Raw genomic sequence first — 19,559 nt, 5'->3', positions numbered from 1 at the left:
GAGGAACAGATGGTACCGCGCTCTTCCAGACACCCTACATGATGTCAGCTGAGATTACATACCCTTGAGCCAATACCAAACAAAAAGAGACAAATTCAGCCCAACCTAGTATATACATCCATCTCAAACACAATCAATTTAATATCACTTGAAAGAAATATAAAAAAGAAAATATGTTGCGTGGAAAAGCACAGGTAATCAAATTTCAAGGTCAATATGTACCATATAGAGAGCAGTGCTGAATACTTTTAAACAGAAAAGAATGACAGAGATTTAACAGAATATTCACCATTTCGAGTTTGATAGTATGAATGTACTTTAAAACTCCTGAATGTAATCACAACAGCTTTATGAATAAAGGCAGTGACACATGCTAAACCTGTGTGCTGTTTCTGTGAGCTTAAGATAGCACCGGATAAAACATTTATGACCGGAAGATGCACCAGAGAAGGCAGGAAATTTAAGCTGACCAGACATTCTGCTCCATCAACATTTATAACTTCTGCTTAATTTCATCTTTCTTTTTGTGACATGAATATCAAAATATTTTGTTTTTGGCGTACGGTAAAACTTCAAAAGCACAGTCATCCGCCGGCGATGGATTCAGGGTCAGGTTTGGAGTCCTTCTGGTTTTCTCAAGTCACTTATTTTATTTAGATATAAAAAATAAGGATGTCTGTTATGTTTCATCACTTTTTTTCCTTTCACCCTGTGCCTTCCCTGAGGGTTTCAACTGAAAAGTGAAAAGCAGTTTAAAGCACACTCTTTAATAGACAAGAAAGGGTTACGAAAACATATCTGCGCAGTTTGGGTGGACTTTGATCATGAAACAAAGCTACATCAAACCATATCTGTTGTTCATATCACTCAAGTTCTTTAATTGTCACAGTAGCTTTGAAAACCCTTCATGGATATGCCATAGATGAACCTGAATTGGAAATTGAGGACTGCATTTCTGAAGAGACCATGAAATCTCTGAGAATCTGAAATGGTCACAGTGGCATATCCTTAATGATCAAAACTAGTGTTGTAAATGTAGCTGGTAGTATGTGAAATTACTGAGCAATGGGTGGCTTGGACAGACATTGACACGTATTTTGTGCATAAATGGGAAAAGAGTAATCCCTTCTCTTTAGCTATGTTTCCATCACCCTGTTTTTTATGTGCATTTGAAGTATTACATCACAAATGAGTGTAGGTTACTAACCCATAGCACCGTCATCTGCTCGAACAACTTGATGGAAATGCACCTATTCGCTTCTTTTTTGGTGCAACTTTGAAAAGATTTGCTTCACGTTTCGAAACCCAGCTACAGTAATGTGTCACATTCAGGGATTTCAATTATGAAGTGATAATATTCAGATTAGTGTTCAACAAATATGGGTTGTCAATGATTCCAAAACTATTACCCCAATCCTAAATATTCAGTATTGTACAGTATAATAACAGTTGTTTATTATTCCTGGTCAATTTTTCAATCCTGTCACATTTGTTATAATTTGAAAAGATAAATGTCTAAAATTCTTGTAGTGACTATCATAGTGTGTGTGTGTGTGTGTGTGTGTGTGTTTCTTAAAGTATCATGCACGCTTAGTTGTTAAAGTATCACACATGCTTAGTTCTTAAAGTATTGTAAATTAAGTGTGTGTGATATCAAACACAGTTCATTTTGTATTTTGAATTATTATAACATTTTCAAATAACTGTTTTAATATATTTTAAAATGTCATTTATTTCTGTGATGGCAAAGCTGAACTTTCAGCATCATTACTCCAGTCTTCAGTGCCTTCCTAAATCATTCTAATATTCTGATTTGGTGATCAAGAAACATTTCTTATTATTATCAATGTTGAAAATGGTTGTGCTCATTAATATTTTTGTGGAAACTGTGATACATTTATTTTCAGGATTCTTTGATGAATAGAAACTTCAAAAGCACAGCATTTAATTGAAACAGATTTTTTTTTGTAACAATGTAAAATGCTGATCAGCGGGGTTATGCAAAATGGCTGATATTTAGATGAAAAACATTTTAGTATCATTTTACAATTTACTTTTTGAATCGCACACTAAATAACATTAAATCTAATCAACTAATGTAATTAAGTTTAATTTAAATTACATGTCTTACATATTTACAGAGAATAAGCTGTATTCTTTGAGAAGCAGTGAGTCAGGAATGCAATTCACGAGTTAAATAAACTCACGTACGACTCTGAGCTCCTGTCTGTGGAGAGAACAAAGGAGTTTGGGTGGTTACATCACTGGTGTCCCAGCAGACAGAGCTCAGTGGCTTAAATACAGCATGTCCTATTCACGTCCCCCTGCTCTGAGATACAGCTAGTCTCCTCTTCAGCCTACTCCTTTCTCTCAACCACCTCACAAACTCTGTCACATACACACGCCAACATGCTTCAGAGCCACAGACATGGATTAATGTCACAAGTGTGTCATACAAATGAGACTTAATTAATGGGCCTTCCCTTTGTGCAAATAATCAGTTTCAACATCAATTAATTAGAGTGAGTAGATGAGTGAGAGAGGCAATGACTGATGCTGTTGTCTCAGAGCATGTGCTGTCTGATAATACTTCACCCATAATCAGTGACCCTCTAACCACTTTATCAAATGCCACATTTCCATTATTGCTGTTTTCATAAATCTTGTTGGGCTACTGTCAGGGCTGGGCAGTTTCGTGATATTGGTTGCCATTATTGGCAGAATGATTATTTACCTTCATGTCTAGTCCTGGAAATGTAGCCTCCGTTTCTTCACTATTGTTCTTCAATCCCTCCGGCCAGGACCAGTATAGCTGGTCACCAGCAAGCGTTGTGTTTTTGATGCTGCTGTCCCCACCATGGAGGCCTGGAGAAAGTATACTTAAGCCCTTTCCCATTTATCTTAATGGCTGTCCTGATGCAGCCTACATCTGAGTCATGGGACCGTTCAATATTTTTTTTGTGGACAGTGGGGGGCCTTGGAGTCAAAAAGGTTGAGAACCACTGCTGTATAAAATATCTGCATTCTAATTTTATAAAAAAAAAAATTTTTTGTTGTTGCTGCTGATCAGTATGGCTATGGTCCAGCATCCAGTATAGAAATTAATGGTTTATCAGCAGGGGTCATCACAGTTCAATAATATGTTATAAATAAACTTATTTAACTTAAATAAATGCATTCAAATCTTCAACCTTTTCACAGGCAAATCACGATCGAGGAAGGCGAGCAGCGGGCCAAAGAGCTGAGTGTGATGTTTATCGAGACCAGTGCCAAAACGGGCTACAACGTCAAACAGGTACGTTTTACCTCACCACCTTGTTCTGTCAGCGGAAACAGCGGGCACAGGCACGGCGTGTGGGTGTGAGAAACGCTCTCATTCTTTCGGATTTCTCTTCTGAGGTGCAGTTGAAAGCATAATTCAGGATGACTAAGCGCCGAGGTGGGAGAGATCAGATGTGACGCAGAGCTCTGCTGTGTTCTCTCTCTCTCTCTCTCTCTCTGAGAGCCGGAAGTGCGTACAGCACACTGTGTGTGTTGTGTGGGCGTAGGTGTGTGTGTTTATTGTGTGTTAGCATCAGCTCTGTCTGACTGGATCACAGACTGTGATAGTCGTTTTGTCTCTCTTCTGTTAGAATGATCAAGCTTTGCTTCTTTTTGTCAAGTGTCATGTAATTAGTCAAGTACAAAAGTTCTTATTGTGTCTCTTTTAGTAAAACTTTAGTGATAAAGAGATGAGATCACATTTATTTTATGAGATTTTTAATTTCAACCATCTTCAAAATAAAGCAGTAAGCCTAAGCCACTAATTAAAGTTTGTTACAATTCACTGCATTTAAAGGTAGGGTAGGTAGGATTTATATAAAAACTTTTTACCAAATTTGATTAAACTTTCTATATATATCAATGCATAATTAAAATGTAAGTACTCTGATAAAAAGAGTATAAAAATCGAGTGACTCTAGACCGTTTAATCTTCATTAAACACAGCTCATTATTTCCATTCGGGACGAATCACAGGATTGGCTTGCGCGACTGTCACTCGACGTCGCCATGACTACCGCCGTTATTACTGGCTCTGCCCACGTGCGCGCAGTCGCGCACCCGTTTTTAGGTGGGAGTGAATGGAATTAATGAGCTGTGTTTAATGAAGATTAAACGGTCTAGAGTCACTCGATTTTTATACTCTTTTTATCAGAGTACTTACATTTTAATTATGCATTGGTATATAAAGACAGTTTAAACAAATTTGAATAAAAGTTTTTTTTAGACAATTCTGACCTACCCTACCTTTAAGTGATTTTAGTGCAGGTAGAGATGTCTGACATGACAAAAAAAAAAAGTAAAATTCTAATTAGGAAATTGAAACAATGATTGTGTTAATAAAAACGAAAACATATTTTCCTTAAATATATAAATATGTCATTACAAGAATATTTATTTAAATACGAAAAATATTTAATTAATTCAAAAATTATGTCATTTTTTCCCACACACCTCATAGCACCCTCTTGTGGCCCCCTGGGGCTCTCTGGACCCCAGTTTGAAAACCCCTGCAGTTTGATACTAGATATCAAAGTTCAATAAAGAGTTACAATTATGCACAATGAGATCATATGTTTTTTGTGTCAATTATGGCAAAAACCTAAAATAATAATAATAAAAAAAAAAAATTAGCTGACAAGGAATCCATTCCTGAAAAAAAAAAGATGGTATTATCACATAAACTTTATGTCTGATATTAAAGTTTGTTTTTGCATTCATGCTCATTGGAAGCAATGGCCGGATTTACAAACATCTTTAAGTAAAAAAAAAATCTTAGAAATTTTTTTAGAATGTTCCTTGAAAAATTCTTAAGTTAATAAATATTTTCTTAAGAACATCTTAAATTAGTATTTTGCTGAGAAGAAAATGAAAGGTGTTATTTGGTATTTAAAAGCAGGGTATTGCTGAAGACACCTCAAAGCCCGTCTTTTTGCACTGTCTGCAGATTACCGTAGATATCATAATAAGCGCACAGACTATTTTCGTTGTGACTGGCTTGATGGGAGTTGTGTCGTGTTTTTAATGTGCTTCATTTTAAAAGAGCCTATCTGAAGTTGAATGTGTCCTATTGGAGAGCTGTGCTGCCTCGCTAGTTCTAGCTTGGCTGCGTTTAAAGCGTTAGTTCACCCTCACCCTCATGTCGTTCCAAACCCATAAGACTTTCGTTCATCTTCGGAATCGGAACACAAATGAAGATCTTTATACACATGCGTTTTCTTTCTCAACTGTTTATATTAAAGGGGTCATGACATGTTTTTTATTTATTTTATTATTATGTTCCCTTAGGTGCAATTATAGTATTACTATAGTTTTTTTTTACAAATAACTTTTAAAATGTAGTGATTTATGACCTTTTCCCACCCTGTTTCTCATCCTCTGATTCAAACAGTCTGTTTTGGGGGTGTTTCCCCTTTAAGAGTTCAGTGTTAACGCCCACTGTTATGATTGGCTAACGTCAGTGCATCAATTATTAACGCCCCCAGCCAGAACATTTGCGGATTCGGCGCAACTGTTTAATAGCGGGTGATGCATGCGAAGCGATGGCTCTTGCAATGATAAAACCTTATTATGTTTGAGCCGGAATCAGAGGAAAATTAATCATGACCACAACAACGAAGACTGGATCAGCCCGTGTCCACATGGAAAGTGAAACTATTTTGAATTAATAAAAAAATTGTAACCCGAGACACTTAAAAATGGATTATTGTTGCATAATTATCCTATAGCTTAATTTGCTAACAGTTTAACATTATTTAACTAATTTCAATGAAATGATAGGGTGTACCACGGACAAAAATGCATGCACAGGCCATATTTGAAGATGCAGCATTGATAAAGGCAACATTTTTAATTTTCTATCACATGTAACATAGGCCTAGACAGGCGACATATTTTCAAGATTCTCTTATACAAATGTGTTTATATTAGCCAGTGATATAAAGTAAGGGTGTATTCACACCTGCCTTGTTTGGTTCGATTGAATCGAACTCTAGTTCGTTTCCCCCCTTGGTGCGGACCTTTTGCGCAGGTGTGAATACAGCAATCGAACTCTGGTGCGGACCAAACAATCGAACCGAGACCCAGCTGAAGAGGTGGTCTCGGTACGGTTCCAAACGAACTCTGGTACGGTTCGTTTACGATGTGAACATGAACCGACCCAATATCGGCCCAATATCAATATCGACCCAATATTGTTCGTTCAAGTGCGAAAGAGAATTCCATTCCGGCGCGCTGTCTGGCCACACGATACTGTTGCGCGTCATTCTGCGCGTCGTGTGTGCATCATTGGCAGTGTTGTGCATGAACGTGTTCACTGAACGCGTTCATATTTTCCCCGAACGCTGAACGAATCACTTTTAATACAATGAACGTGAACGAGAGATTTTTCGAGAGAACTCATCTGATTTTTTGTACATAGCATAGCCTATTTGTTAGGATTTTAGTATCATAATGATTAGGCTAATAAATGCACGCACAATTATCCGTGAACTTGATTTGAACAAATGCCTTTCAACTTGTGTGTTTAAAATTCAGAATTAAATTAATGTGCAGAAATTTGTACAAATAGAGAGTAGGATATGTAGGCCTACTATACTGTTGTAGCCATTTAAAAAAGCGCGTTTCATATTTGTTAAAATATTATAATGTTATTTTTTTTTCCTTTTATGTTGATTTATGAAAAGTGAACAGCACGACCGAGATAGGATGCGCAATATGAGACATGGAGCGGGTCAGACATGATTTTGACCGTTGAAGTTGAAGTTGTTATAGAAAGCCTTTCTTTAAAGTGAATTTCGTTTTGTATAAATTGTATCTTAATTTTAATACATTTTTCATCAACCAATTGCCTGTATTTAATGAATAGGCCGACGAAACAAATATAACGGAGGCGCCCGCGCGCTCACTTGCATTGCACGTGAACTAGAGCACATCCTAACTTAACGAAACTCAGTGTATGCCTCACACAGACATGACAAATACACCAAATACACAAAGCTTGAAATGTCTTTTAACGAAATAATTCAAAACAAAAAGAAAAAGGCTACTCTCTGATTATGTAATCGATTATTAGGCTTATTTATGTGCATTTCTCTCTATAAGCGCGTTCACACGGAGATGGCGATCGTCAACTTCATCTTTGCAGCCGAGTCGACACTTTTAGAGAAAACACTTGTTTATTAATAAAAATCAATACACGCGTCACCGGATTTACAGATGCACGCACACATATTATTTCGAAATAACGAGACAGTAAAAGAACAAATATTGCAGTAGCCTACGAAATAATTTATTTTTAATTTATTTTTATATTTTTTATATCTCCGAGCCTTTTTTTTGTTGCACTTCCTGATTTCCCTACTTGAGAATCCTTGTCCAATGAATGGACGACCTTAGCACACGTGTGGTTTTGTTTACACATTTTGGTTCACTTGCAAAAAGAGCAGTGTGAAAGCGAACCGTACCAAACAAAAAAAAAAAAAAAAAAATTTGGTCCGGACCAAAGCAAGTGAACTATCGGACTTTCCTGGTGTGAATACACCCTAAGTTTGCGTCGTCGTTGTTGAGCCCAGAATAGTCGGCACAGACTTATCTTTGAGCAACAGTTATCTGGCAAAGCCAAGCATCATATTGGGATTTTTTTCTCAAAACAGTCATCCTTAAATGTAGCAGCTAACGTTATAGAACAAACGCTAAAACTAACACTGCCGTGACTGGCACTGCCGCAAAGAATGAAGTGCATCCATTTTTCCCTGACGTCTGTATCTTTCGGCAGCGTATTCATAGATGTTGTTTATCCACAGCCAGGAACAGCACATCTGCGGCATCGCAATTTTACTGTACACAGACCCACTCGGCTCGCTGTCCGTCGACTGAACACTTGTGCGGCGCGCGGGGCGACAACGATACGAAATGAGCGTAGTTGTCTTGCGCTTTAGGCGTAGTTGTCTTGGGCTGGAGGCGGTCATATGCAAACGCTGGTATGTCACTTCGCACCGTGACGTCACTTCTTACCATGGATCCAGAACGAGCTGTATTTAGAGCTTGATTAAATAAATGATTCGTTTATAATGGGGAGGGACGTCTTAAGCTATGAAACTTGCAGGACGTTTTAATGGTACAAATACCTCTTATATACCAAAAGATCAAGGCAAATTTGGTTTCTCATGTCATGACCCCTTTAACTTAAAACATACCCGACTGTGTTTATGTGAATACTTATTTTGTGTGTATTTGACTGTTTAAGTGCAACAAGCAGCGAAAGAGAACTCAATTTAGTACTGAGAGGTGCCTTTATGAGCACACTTTGGGTGTGAGCACAAAATCTGCGGGAATGAGTCAAATTATGCGCAATACGTGTAATTCCATGCCAAAATTCAAGCCCAGTAACACCAACAATATCCATCAGGAGCAAATGAAATGAGGGAGTGAGAGGAGGTGGGTTCGTGTGCCAACTCGCTGTCAGAGAGATGAGAGGGCAAGAAAGAACAGCTGGTATCTATTATCTATTCTGCGGAAAAAAGTATTGAAAGCGTTTCAGATATTTCAGTATCAATATGTATCGTTTTGACAACACTATTGAACTTAGTTTATTATTTCAGATGCCTTTTTGAAAGACTACAATTGAAAAAATTATATATTATATAGGCTATAGAATTCAACCCACCAAAGTGTATTGTAGGAATGATTGCCATACACGCCACTGTGAAATCACCCAATAAATTCATTAAGCATCTTACATTTGGGCATTTAAGACAGGATGGCATTAATCCTAACTTTTACTGCATTGTCCTAATATTGAACTATACTACTATATTATTGTGCATTGTTCCTTCAGCTGTATTGGACACTGAGCCTTCATTCTTCTTGAAGCCATGTATCACTGTTTCACAGGAGCTCAGCACTGACAGTACAACACTAAAAGACACTAAATCTCTGACACAACATTGGCACCAGACGTGGAGCTGACTTGTTCCAGTCTCCATTACAAATTGAGATGATTTCCAAGCCTTTACATTGTTACACATGTATGTGTGTGTGGCTGACTGGAGCACATGTTTGTTTGCACTTTTGATTCTGTGAGCTCTACAGCAGGGAGCTCAATTCATCTGAGATTACGGTCAATACTGAAATTTTCTTATTTATTTCTCCAATAACAGCAACATTAGTTAAACTGATTACCTTGCAGAGGTAATTGCAAAATAATGACTCAAATATTGATTGAAGAATTGCAGGGTGTCACGTTCTTTCCAGGATGAAATTGAACTCTTGTGTAAATAATACAATATTCAACATGTTTGGATAATAATTATAGTGGAGTAATTTGTTGTTTAACAGTCTTTCATTGCTATAATTTGTAAGAATATGAAGTTTAATTTTGCATAGCAAGAACATTCAGTTCGTGCTTTAGTGTATAATAAAGCAATTCATTTTCTTAGTTCTACAGCTGTTTTGTTTTTAAATTGTAAAAATCGAAAAATATTTCTGTTTGGATATTCTGTCGGTTAAGGTTGCGTTGTAGTATTTATAACTAGCTCTATTTAAAAACAGTAAAGGTCTATGGAATGAGTGCGTTTCTAGAATGTTCTCTATTATTACACGTCTCTCTGGAATACTTGATTTTGATTGGTCAGTGACACTGAGATGTCAAACATTTGTGCATAAAGGGATGGTACAAAAATGTCAATTCTGTCATCATTTTCTTATTCGCGTGTCATTCCAAAACTGTATGATTGAATGTGGAACATTAAATACGATATTTTGAGAAATGTCAGTGTTCATGTTGGTTACCAACATTCTTCAAAATGTCTTCTTTTGTGTTTTGCGGAAGAAAGAATGCCTACAGGTTTGGGACAACATGAGTAAATGATGACAGAGTTTTCATTAATGGTGAAACTTTAAGACTGCTAAAATGTATATTTGTCTGTTTTCAGAACAGGAATCCACCAGTGAGCAAAAACATTGAACACTGAAATTTGAACTGAAAATAGGCAGAGACCTGAATGACAATTTAAAATGGTAAAAGATGTTGTAACTAATAACAGTAGCTAAAAAATATGTTAGCTATAGGCTAACTCTTATACAGTTGTGTTATGCTAGCAGCTACAAAGCGGGAACTCGTGTTCACCCTTCTGAAACGTAAAATGAAAAATGTGACACCGTATGATCTTGTATGAGTTCACGGGTGCGTGAAGCCTGTAAGTCACCATTAAGTGCTCTATTTGGGACAGGGTCTGTCTCTGTTTTTCTTAATTGGAATGGTTTTGTGTGCCTTTGTTTTTGTCCCAGCTACATTAAAACATTTTTATGGCTCTCTCTGTCTTTCCTGTCAAAAACAATGGCCTGAAGGTAGTTAACAAAATGAGTGTTTTTTTTTTTTTTTATCTGACCCTCTCTGCCTAATGGTCCAGTGTGCCCCATTTCCCCATGGCTTGTCTATTGTGATTGAAGACATGAAATGAGAGGGGTTGTGTTGGCTACATAAGCTAACTGCCTGTTTGATATGATTGGGAGTGAGTGGGGCTATTTATCATTGTTGTATAGCCACATATAGCTTCTGGGAACGGCACTTTCTAGAGGATGGCTGTAATGTAGGTGTGTGGTGGGCCATTAATTGCCCTGCTAGGAGCGGGACGCTAGCAATGCATTGCAAGTTTCAGAAGGCAGAACCAGACTCAGTGCTTTTTGCTGTTCCTTTATCATCTTCTACACAGAGTCCACTTTAAAGGTCAGCAGGTGTTTTGGTCGGTGACATTTATGATTCTGAAAAGAACTGGTTGCATGCGATCTTCATTTATTTTAATATATACACTATACAGTATATTACAGGACAATACACTATGTGCTTCAATACATGTATTGTGCAATACACATGTGTAATACACATTCATGTGCTTCAATACACATGAGAAAGTTCACTTTGCTCCAAGTCCCTTTTTACTGGTTTAAAAATTGTTCAGGTCATATTTTCTGCCAGAAAGCTGTACAGTAAAAATACTGAATGCCGCTGCCCGCTGATATGACTTAGGCTACGGTCACAATAGCAAACTTTTTGTGAAATTTTGCATTCTTTAGGCACCTCACAATCCGATCCAAATTCTGATTATGGAAATCACAATCCGATTCTAAAACGATTCTTAATCTACATTTTTTTTTTAATGAAATGTTGGACAACCGCAGATCTAATTGGCTGCATTCACTTATGCACAGATCAATTTGAACATATTAATACGTTTCGTCCTGTTCTTAAGAGATAACTGAGTTTAATCACTTACATTGAGTCATGCACAGGCGTATGCCGCAAACGCCCATGAGAATCATGTACAGTGAAGCCTGCAATTGCCCTTGTATTTTGCTTCAACCATGAAACCTTAGGCATGTTTATGCAGTTGTTCGGTGGTTTTGTGTGTGTTTGTGTTTAATTGGCTGCAAGCAGAATACGGTTGTCTCTATAGCACACAAGTGCCGTCGCATACTGTATTTGCAAGAAAAAAAAACTAACCTCAAGGTTTCGAATCGTTGAAGAGAGAAGTGTGATACTTCGGGGAATCCATCCCCCAATTCACATGAACCAACTGAAAACACAGCTGAAATCTCTAACCGTGTCGTCTCTTCTCTCCCGCAGCTGTTTCGACGTGTGGCAGCCGCCCTTCCAGGAATGGAGAGCATGCAGGAGACAAGCAAAGAAGGCAGTATCCTTTCAGTGAGCTCAAAACGAAAACAACTCAACAATTCAGAACGAATTTCTGTAATCAGTTTACTCTGCTGCATTCTACTTAACAGGCAGTAAGGTATAAACAAGCAAAAAACTGATTGGCTTTGTTTCAGTACTATAACATGTGACCTCTAGGGCAATGAGACTCTTTTTGTCTTATGTAGGCCTACTCCCACAATCCCAATCCAGAAACCTGTTACTTTTATCTCATATCATTAATATTATTAAAGTCACTAAAAAACAATCAACATTGTGGGTGAAAAATAGACCAAAATAGCACATATATAAACACAAATGGATCAAACTTGCCACATTTGATTGTTTTACTTGACTTAAAAAGCGACTGAAAAATCATAGTATTATTCTTAAAAGACTGTTTTATAGATTTAACAAAGCAAAAGCGAAATCTTTCCACATTAGTTTTGGATTGCATAGGTTTGTGTATGATTTTTGAGGATCGAGGTGTGTCAAAACCCATTTTTCTGTTTGGCCATATGCAACATAAATTTGCACAGAAATGTTTAGCCTCTGAGTCTGACATCAAAAACAAAATATGTATTACCCTTACAATTAAGTTAGCCTACCAATTGTTTCTCGTCTAACTACAAACAGTTATTTGAATTTTGTTATTTGTATTAAACATCCGAAAATAACATTATAAAATTAATAAATGGAGCCAAATCGCGAAAACACTGAGATGTTAGCCCCATCCGAATTGGTACATGAAATCACAGACGTTGAATGATAAGAATTGTAACTCAAACATTGGTTAAAGAACTTGTCCCGTCTGAATAGGGCTTTTTTTGCAACCTATTTAATAGTCAAGGTTGCTTTGATCTCATGTGAGTGACAGGTTGTCCTGCCTTCTAACCAGTAAACGCATCATCAGTGAAGAGATGTTGTTGAAAGAAGGAGGGGAAGTTATAATTATGTGCATGGATGAATCATTAATAATAAACACTGCAATATTCCATTTGAATTTTTTTTTAAATTCTTCCATGATTTCATGGTGACTTTAATGTGCATAGTTTTGGTAATAGCTTTTGAGAACAAGTGCATGTAATACAACCTGTCCATGTTGACATCTACCCAGTTTGTCTTCTGCGTTAAAATACTGTAGTTTGATGGAATGTACAGCCTATGACATCAACAGCTAAATATTCTGTTGTGTTGTCACCTTCCTTTTAAAAGTTGATATTAAAAGTTCCAGAGTAATGACAGTATGCAGTGGTCGTTTGTTCATCAGCTATTGCTGTAGTATTGTGATCCAATAGAACTGTATTGCAGCTGTCAGTTCATAGTAGGCTAATATTAATTTATTTTGCCTCTTTTCTTTTTTATTTGACAGTGTAAAGTCTCATTTACCGAGGTGAGGTTTTGGTGGGTAATATACCTCTTGATTTTCATCATTCATGTAATTTCCACCATGAAATTCAAATATTGGCCTTGCTTCACTCTGAGGCTAATTTATTTTCCTCTCATTACATTTTCTGCCACATCCAGTCACTTATTAGTGGCAGTGGAAAGTCTATTGCTATGGTAACAAAAAACATTTTTCTCTTCCTTTGTGTGAATAGCTTGGCAGCAGAATAGGATAGATTTCATATCCAGTAAGTTTGAATGACAAAGTGTCCTCTTTCTGTTTGTTTTGTGTGACTGATAGAGGTGCAGGATGTGTTTATTGTGTGCTCTCTGCATGGTGTGTATGTTTGCATGTGTGCAGTAATAGCACAGGGAGGCATAGAATTGGATTGGAGTAGTGGTACTTTTGATCATTTCATAAATACACCTTTGTTATAATTTAAAGAGAATGTTAGAGCTTGAAAGGCGATCTGATCATCTGGCCTGATGCAGTATGCAAACCCCTCACTCCCAAAAAAAGGCCAATTGTTTTCCTGCAGTTATAACTTTGTTTTTGTCAAAGCTCTAAAACTTGTAACTGGAATAATTCACTTTCAGGATTCAATGTAAAATTAAATTCAAATGAATCTGGTGTAATATGATGTAGGCTATCATGCCGACAGCATATAGGCCTACAGTGTATTTATATAGCTAAAAAAAAAAAGTCATTTTGATTTCATATGTAGCCTACTCACTTTGCAACGCATTTATTTCTATATTTTAAGTAGGCTATATGAATGAGACTGAAACAGATTTAGTGAAATTAATTAAAAAAATTATTTTACAAGGATGCTATTGACCACACACACACACACACACGTGTGCTCACCACTTCGCCATTTGTTCATGAATGCAAACATGAGCCCATTACATTTGAGAGAGTCGGCCTCAGCCATGAGCAGCTGGTGTGACTGCACAAGCATAAAAGCCCCACTACAACAACACATCTCTCAGGGACACCAGTTAACATTCATTTGAATGAGATTATGTTAAACGTTGGCAAGGAAAAAGACTTCGCAAAAAAAGCTATGAGCTTTGTTTTGGATTTCCGATAATGGCCACTAGATGACACCCGTTCTCTTTTTGCTGATGGAGGTCAGCTCACAATAGGCTAAACAAAATGAAAAAAAGTGGGGAAAAAGTGCTGTCAAAATATGTAGCTCTTATCTGCTAAAATAGCGTTACATAAAGAAAACATCGTTGTTGTTTTGATGTATAAAGCCCTCTGTATACAAGCTGTAATTAAAGATGCCGTTTGTCAAACATATCCTATACTGCAGCCTTTATGGCTGCAATTACTCCTAATGCCTGGAGGGGTCAGTGTTGAGGCATATTTTTAAGTTACACAAAAAAGGTTGCATTAAAAAGAAATATAACTTCCTGTTATCTACTATGGTTGGATTGTTTTTGCCCTATTTACGTTTATTGTTTGATGTAAATTCTTGAACCTCTGAAGTTTTTATTCCTTAACAGCGTTCTCCAGTGATTGACATTAAATTGGACAAACCACAGGAACCTCCAACTACTGAGGGCGGCTGTTCCTGTTAATAGCTCACATCTTATTTACAGCATCATCTACACCACATGCTTGTTGTGTTGCTTCCTCTTGGTTAGCTTCCAGTTGTGTTTTCAGATTGGATATTTGGCCTTCCCATCTGACTTTTAGTAACTGGTTGGAATCAGTGTTATATCAGTTTCAATTGTAAAATAGTATACTTTAGTAACAAAATTGCCAAAAATCCTAAAAATTCGAAAAGTAAAGGGCAAAAATCAACAAAAATGTCGACTATGTCTAACATGTATACTTTTTGAAAATGTAGAGACGTAGGTTTTTTCCTTTGTTTTGTATTTTTGTATACAAGGATGAGCACTAAATCAGATGCAGACAGAAATTCTATAATTTTGCCATAAAAAGCAGGATTAGAGCAAAGAGTTCAAAAGCAAGAGGGAAATTCAAACAACAAATAACCCAGAAAATATGGCAAACATGCATGTTAGCTATTTTTAAAAGTGTCATCTCAATCCTGCTGGCTACTGTGCACAAGATTATGTGAATGCATACTTTTTTGTGACTCAACGCAATTCATTAAATCAACTTGTTTTAACTTTTTTTTTTTTTCTGTGACACATAACTTGAAATTTTAAGTTTCAGGTCAGGTTTTTGTCTGTGTGTTTGTGAAAATGTGTCATTTCAGATCCCCTGAATGTTTCTCTTTTTGGAACTAGACTATGAACGTGACAGAAGAGCAAATCATGCACAACTAAACTTGGGTTATTCATGTTTAATTGGTTGGAATAATTAATTTGCACGCTGGCAATTTCCACGCTGATTGATCAAACAGTCCAATTCTATTGTAAATATATCAGCTGTCATTTTCAAACTGGCTTTATTATCAGAAATGCAAAGATGGGACGTTCCTCCAAAAATAACTATATTTCACTTTTAAGAATTAGCATTATGCAGCATTATAGTGTTTGCCTTGTGTAGGAACCCACTCATGTCTACAGCTGCTCTTTGGGCCAGTAAATTGTAGTGCACTGACCAGGAGGAGACACATCGTGTAGTAGGCTATATCAATTTATTTGAAATGTATTTCATGTGAATCCTTAATGCACTTTTTCAAGAAAGAAAGATGTAAATGTTTCAAAATTGCTGTCAAGATGTCTGTCTTTGAAACCACTTTAGAGTTCAAACTGTAGCGTAAATCTCTCGAGGGTCACTGTACAGATAAACTATTTGTAAAGTTGCTTCACATACCGCCAGATACAAGTCATGTCTAGCTGTTTGTACCGTAGAAGAAATGAGTATGAGCACATGACAAAAAGTGTCAGAGAGGAAGTGAAATGTTAAAATGCCAGTTTATCCTTATTCAATCCAGCAGCTTTTAGTTGGAGTACGGTGAACAACACTGTAATTGACTGACTCATTCAGCACTGACTCATCAAATTCTTTGCTTTCTGTTTATGATACTTTGGAAATTTAAAGGGAAAATCAGATTTGTCTGTGCCAACGCCTTCTCAGATCACAGAGAGGTACAGAAGGATGTCACTTAACGAAAGCTGGATGGGGTATTGGTTGTTTAATGACTTATGAAGTTTTGTTTACATTTTGTTTTCTTCACTTCTGAAAGGAAGTTCTCATTTGAATTGAATAGGGTGCTGATATGCCCCCTGGATGGAATCATATCATAAGTGTACCTGTAATATCAGTAGTAATTGTGATTGACACAACGCTACATCAGCCTTGGGTGAATGTCTGTGCGTGAGTTGAGTTACGCTTTTAAGGGTGCAACCATTCCCTGTGTGTATATGTTTTAGCTCAGTGGAGCAAGCCTGATTGATTCAGAGCTAGCTTTACCATTCACACTGTATAGAAATCTAGCATGTTGGTCCAAATCAGTAAAATCAATAAAAGTGTCTTATTACCAAAAAAAGTGAATATTGACAATTTTGTTTTTCTTCATATAGCCTATCTCTCAATTAAAAACATAAACACACCAAAGAAATAGAAAAAGGTAAAGAATGAATATGAAATTTCTTTCAATTTAAAGTACAGTTATACATTTTTACATATTATAATGTTAAAATAGTCTAATATTAATTGTCAATATAGGAATAATTTCTGCAGAAATTCCTCCATAAAGGATTATGTGACACTGAAGACTGGAGTAACACATTATTATTTTTTGGATGGCAAATTCCAGCTTTGCCATCACAGAAATAAATTGCATTTTTAAATATATTAAAATAGAAAAACTTTATTTTAAATTGAACAATACTTTATATTACAATATTTTATATTAATTATATTTATTTTAAAACCATTTTTATAGTTTTTGTTTATCCAGTATAACTCTTTTTACTTTAAAATGTAAATTGACTATAATATTCACTGTAAAAAAAATATATATATATATATATATATATATATATATATATATATAACATAAAGCACAGTACAGTGTACGGGAGGTTAACGTTTATTAAGAACTTCTCAAGAGATTGAAAACATGGCCATTAGCCTTAAGTTAGAACTGTCAAATTAAGCAATCACATTTTAATTGTGGAAGCTTTGCAAGACATGTCAAAACATGTCAAAGCTTAATCCAGTTTCTGAGCAAACAGGATTGCATGGGTGTAGGTGAAACTATTTACACTCTACTGAAACTGAGTAAAGTTTTGTTTGATTTCTGATCAACTGTCACAGAGTCAAATTAGGTCAAATCTGTTTGACCTATATATAACCATGAGGCCTGTAAAGCAGCAGCAAACGCGAGACTGCGAGTTATGTGCCTGCGTTTGCACTGCAAGTATTAATGCACAGATCTTAGCTTTTGACACAGATCTTATATCTGTTGACTATGTCCCGCCTGTTTACATTCCCTTAATCTGTAATCCCCGCTTTACTGATCGCTTTATTATATCGCTTTATCTAATTCACTTTAGGTGGCCATGATTATTTGCCAGCATGGATAATTTAAAAGCTGTCATGAATGTCTACAGCTCAAAATCTGACTGAACGGATATAGAAAATAATGGTAAATATGTTGGCTTTCAAGCCAACATATTGAAATGCTATTTTAACTTAATATTATTCTTCTTCTGAGACTAAATTTCTAACTGCTACTCCTTCTAAAGCTTTAATGCTACAAGCAAAAAACTTGCCACAGACCTTGGGCCTGTTCTGAAGTTTGTTTGCTTATCTTTTCTAACTGATCTGACTTACGGTTTTTAACATAAATTATGACTTACATTGGCTAAGCAAAAAAAAAAAAAAACTTCTAGTGGAGCAGTACTGTCCACCATACCCAGACAGCAAGTGTCTGCCCAGATCAGGCCCACATCTGGCATGTGTGGAATCCATGTTGTACCAGATGTGGGCCGGATCTGGGGCGACGCTATATTGCTGTCTGAGGAGGAAGCCCCATGTTTGTTATGTTTGTTTATACCGTCTGGATACTCAATATTGATTGAATGCATGAAACATGAATGGATGTTTTACACAATTTATTGTACAGGTTAGTTAATCTCCATTCTAAACATCATTGTAAAACACACACGCATACAGACAATGCACAGCCCCATCCTTTACTTTCAGTTTCCATCCGTTAAATTGACAAATAAATATATATACCCCGAGAACGTTCCTCAAGTTGTTTGTTTATACCATTTGGAATGGATACTCAGTTATTGATCGGGTGATTGTAGCCAGACTTAACATCCGCTGGCCACATGATGTGCAGGAATCTCAAAATATAAGCAAGTTGGATGAGCGTTTCCTGCAGCACCGTTCACAACCTCAGCGCCGGGGCTCACCATTTTCCCCAGACTTTCATAGAGAGATATCTAAGTCCTGGGAAAAACCCCACTCTTCACGCATTTCTAATCCATCTGCTGTGGATTATAGCAATGTACTTGGATGCAAGAGAGGTGGGGTATGGGAAGATGCTGAAGATGGAAGAGGCTAGTTAGGCTCTTGCTAGTTAACTCTCTCCTGAAGCGGCATCATCCCTTAAGGCCCCGGTGCTGCCCAGCAAACCGTGCAGAGACACCTTGTCTTATATGACGGCAGTTTGGGCTGGTTCATGTCTGCACTCTATGGCCATCTTGCAGGCATACCAGGCCGACCTCCTAAAAGATTTGGATGAGGGTGAGGGACCAACACCTCAAGATATTGCTGAATTATGTAAAGCCACAGATCTGTCTCTCCGGACTACTAAGGAGACGACCCACGCTATCGGCCGCTCCATGGCAGCTCTGGTAACCACAGAGAGGCATCTGGCAGAGCAACCGAGGTTGTTCTCGCAGCGGAGCCCTTAGGAAAACGATGTCGTTTTCCCGCCGTCCTTGACGCTTCGGGTCACATCGATTTTCCAGCGAACAGGCATCGACTATGGTCACAAAATAAGTCTCTACTAATTCCTGCCGGTCCTCCGCTTCAGGGGGTCGAGAACAGTGCTCAAAATACACTGGTTCCCTTAGTAGATTTTGTAGAAGCGTGGCAACATCTTCCCAATATATCTGCATGGGTCCTGCGTTTAATAAAATTAGGATAAGTCCACCTTAAGTCCACACTTAAGGTGTACGTGGCTGCCATTGCGGCTTTCCATGCACCACTAAGCGATGGGCTTTTGGGGAGGCACCAGCTGGTCATACGGTTTCTCCGTGGTACATGGAGGATGAGGCCGACGACCAGGACCAGAGTTCCTTCCTGGGACCTGGCGGTGGTTCTTGAAGGGCTATCCCTGGCCCCCTTCGAACCACTTCAGTCGGCATCAGCTAAGGACCTGACACTTTTCTCCTTACCTCCTTTTCGCCATTACCTCACTTAAGAGGGTGGGAGATCTCCAAGCCCTGGCAGTATCGCCAGCTTGCTTGGAGTTTTCCCCGGGAGGAGTTAAGG

The 19,559-nt window shown here is 37.4% G+C and overlaps 1 protein-coding gene across 4 annotated transcripts in view; it reads left to right on the top strand.

Annotated features, from left to right (window-relative positions):
• rab6ba (RAB6B, member RAS oncogene family a) overlaps positions 1–16,584 on the top strand; it is an 89,320-nt gene extending 72,736 nt beyond the window's left edge. For 3 of the 4 annotated variants that reach the window (XM_079628412.1, XM_079628415.1, XM_079628414.1), the window contains exons 6-8: positions 3,202–3,295; positions 11,666–11,732; positions 14,640–16,583. In XM_079628412.1, the coding sequence (XP_079484538.1) occupies positions 3,202–3,295; positions 11,666–11,732; positions 14,640–14,704 (226 nt within the window). In that variant the 3' untranslated portion in view covers positions 14,705–16,583. Of the gene's footprint in view, positions 1–3,201; positions 3,296–11,665; positions 11,733–14,639 lie in introns of all 4 variants that reach the window. The other variant, XM_079628413.1, reaches the window with a different exon arrangement.
• The last annotated feature ends 2,975 nt before the right edge of the window (positions 16,585–19,559 follow it).

Source organism: Phoxinus phoxinus (genome assembly GCF_949152265.1).
Source record: "Phoxinus phoxinus genome assembly, chromosome: 11".
Lineage (NCBI taxonomy): Eukaryota > Metazoa > Chordata > Actinopteri > Cypriniformes > Leuciscidae > Phoxinus > Phoxinus phoxinus.
Note: the sequence above shows the minus strand (reverse complement) of the source record. Positions and strands in the feature narration are given on the sequence as shown.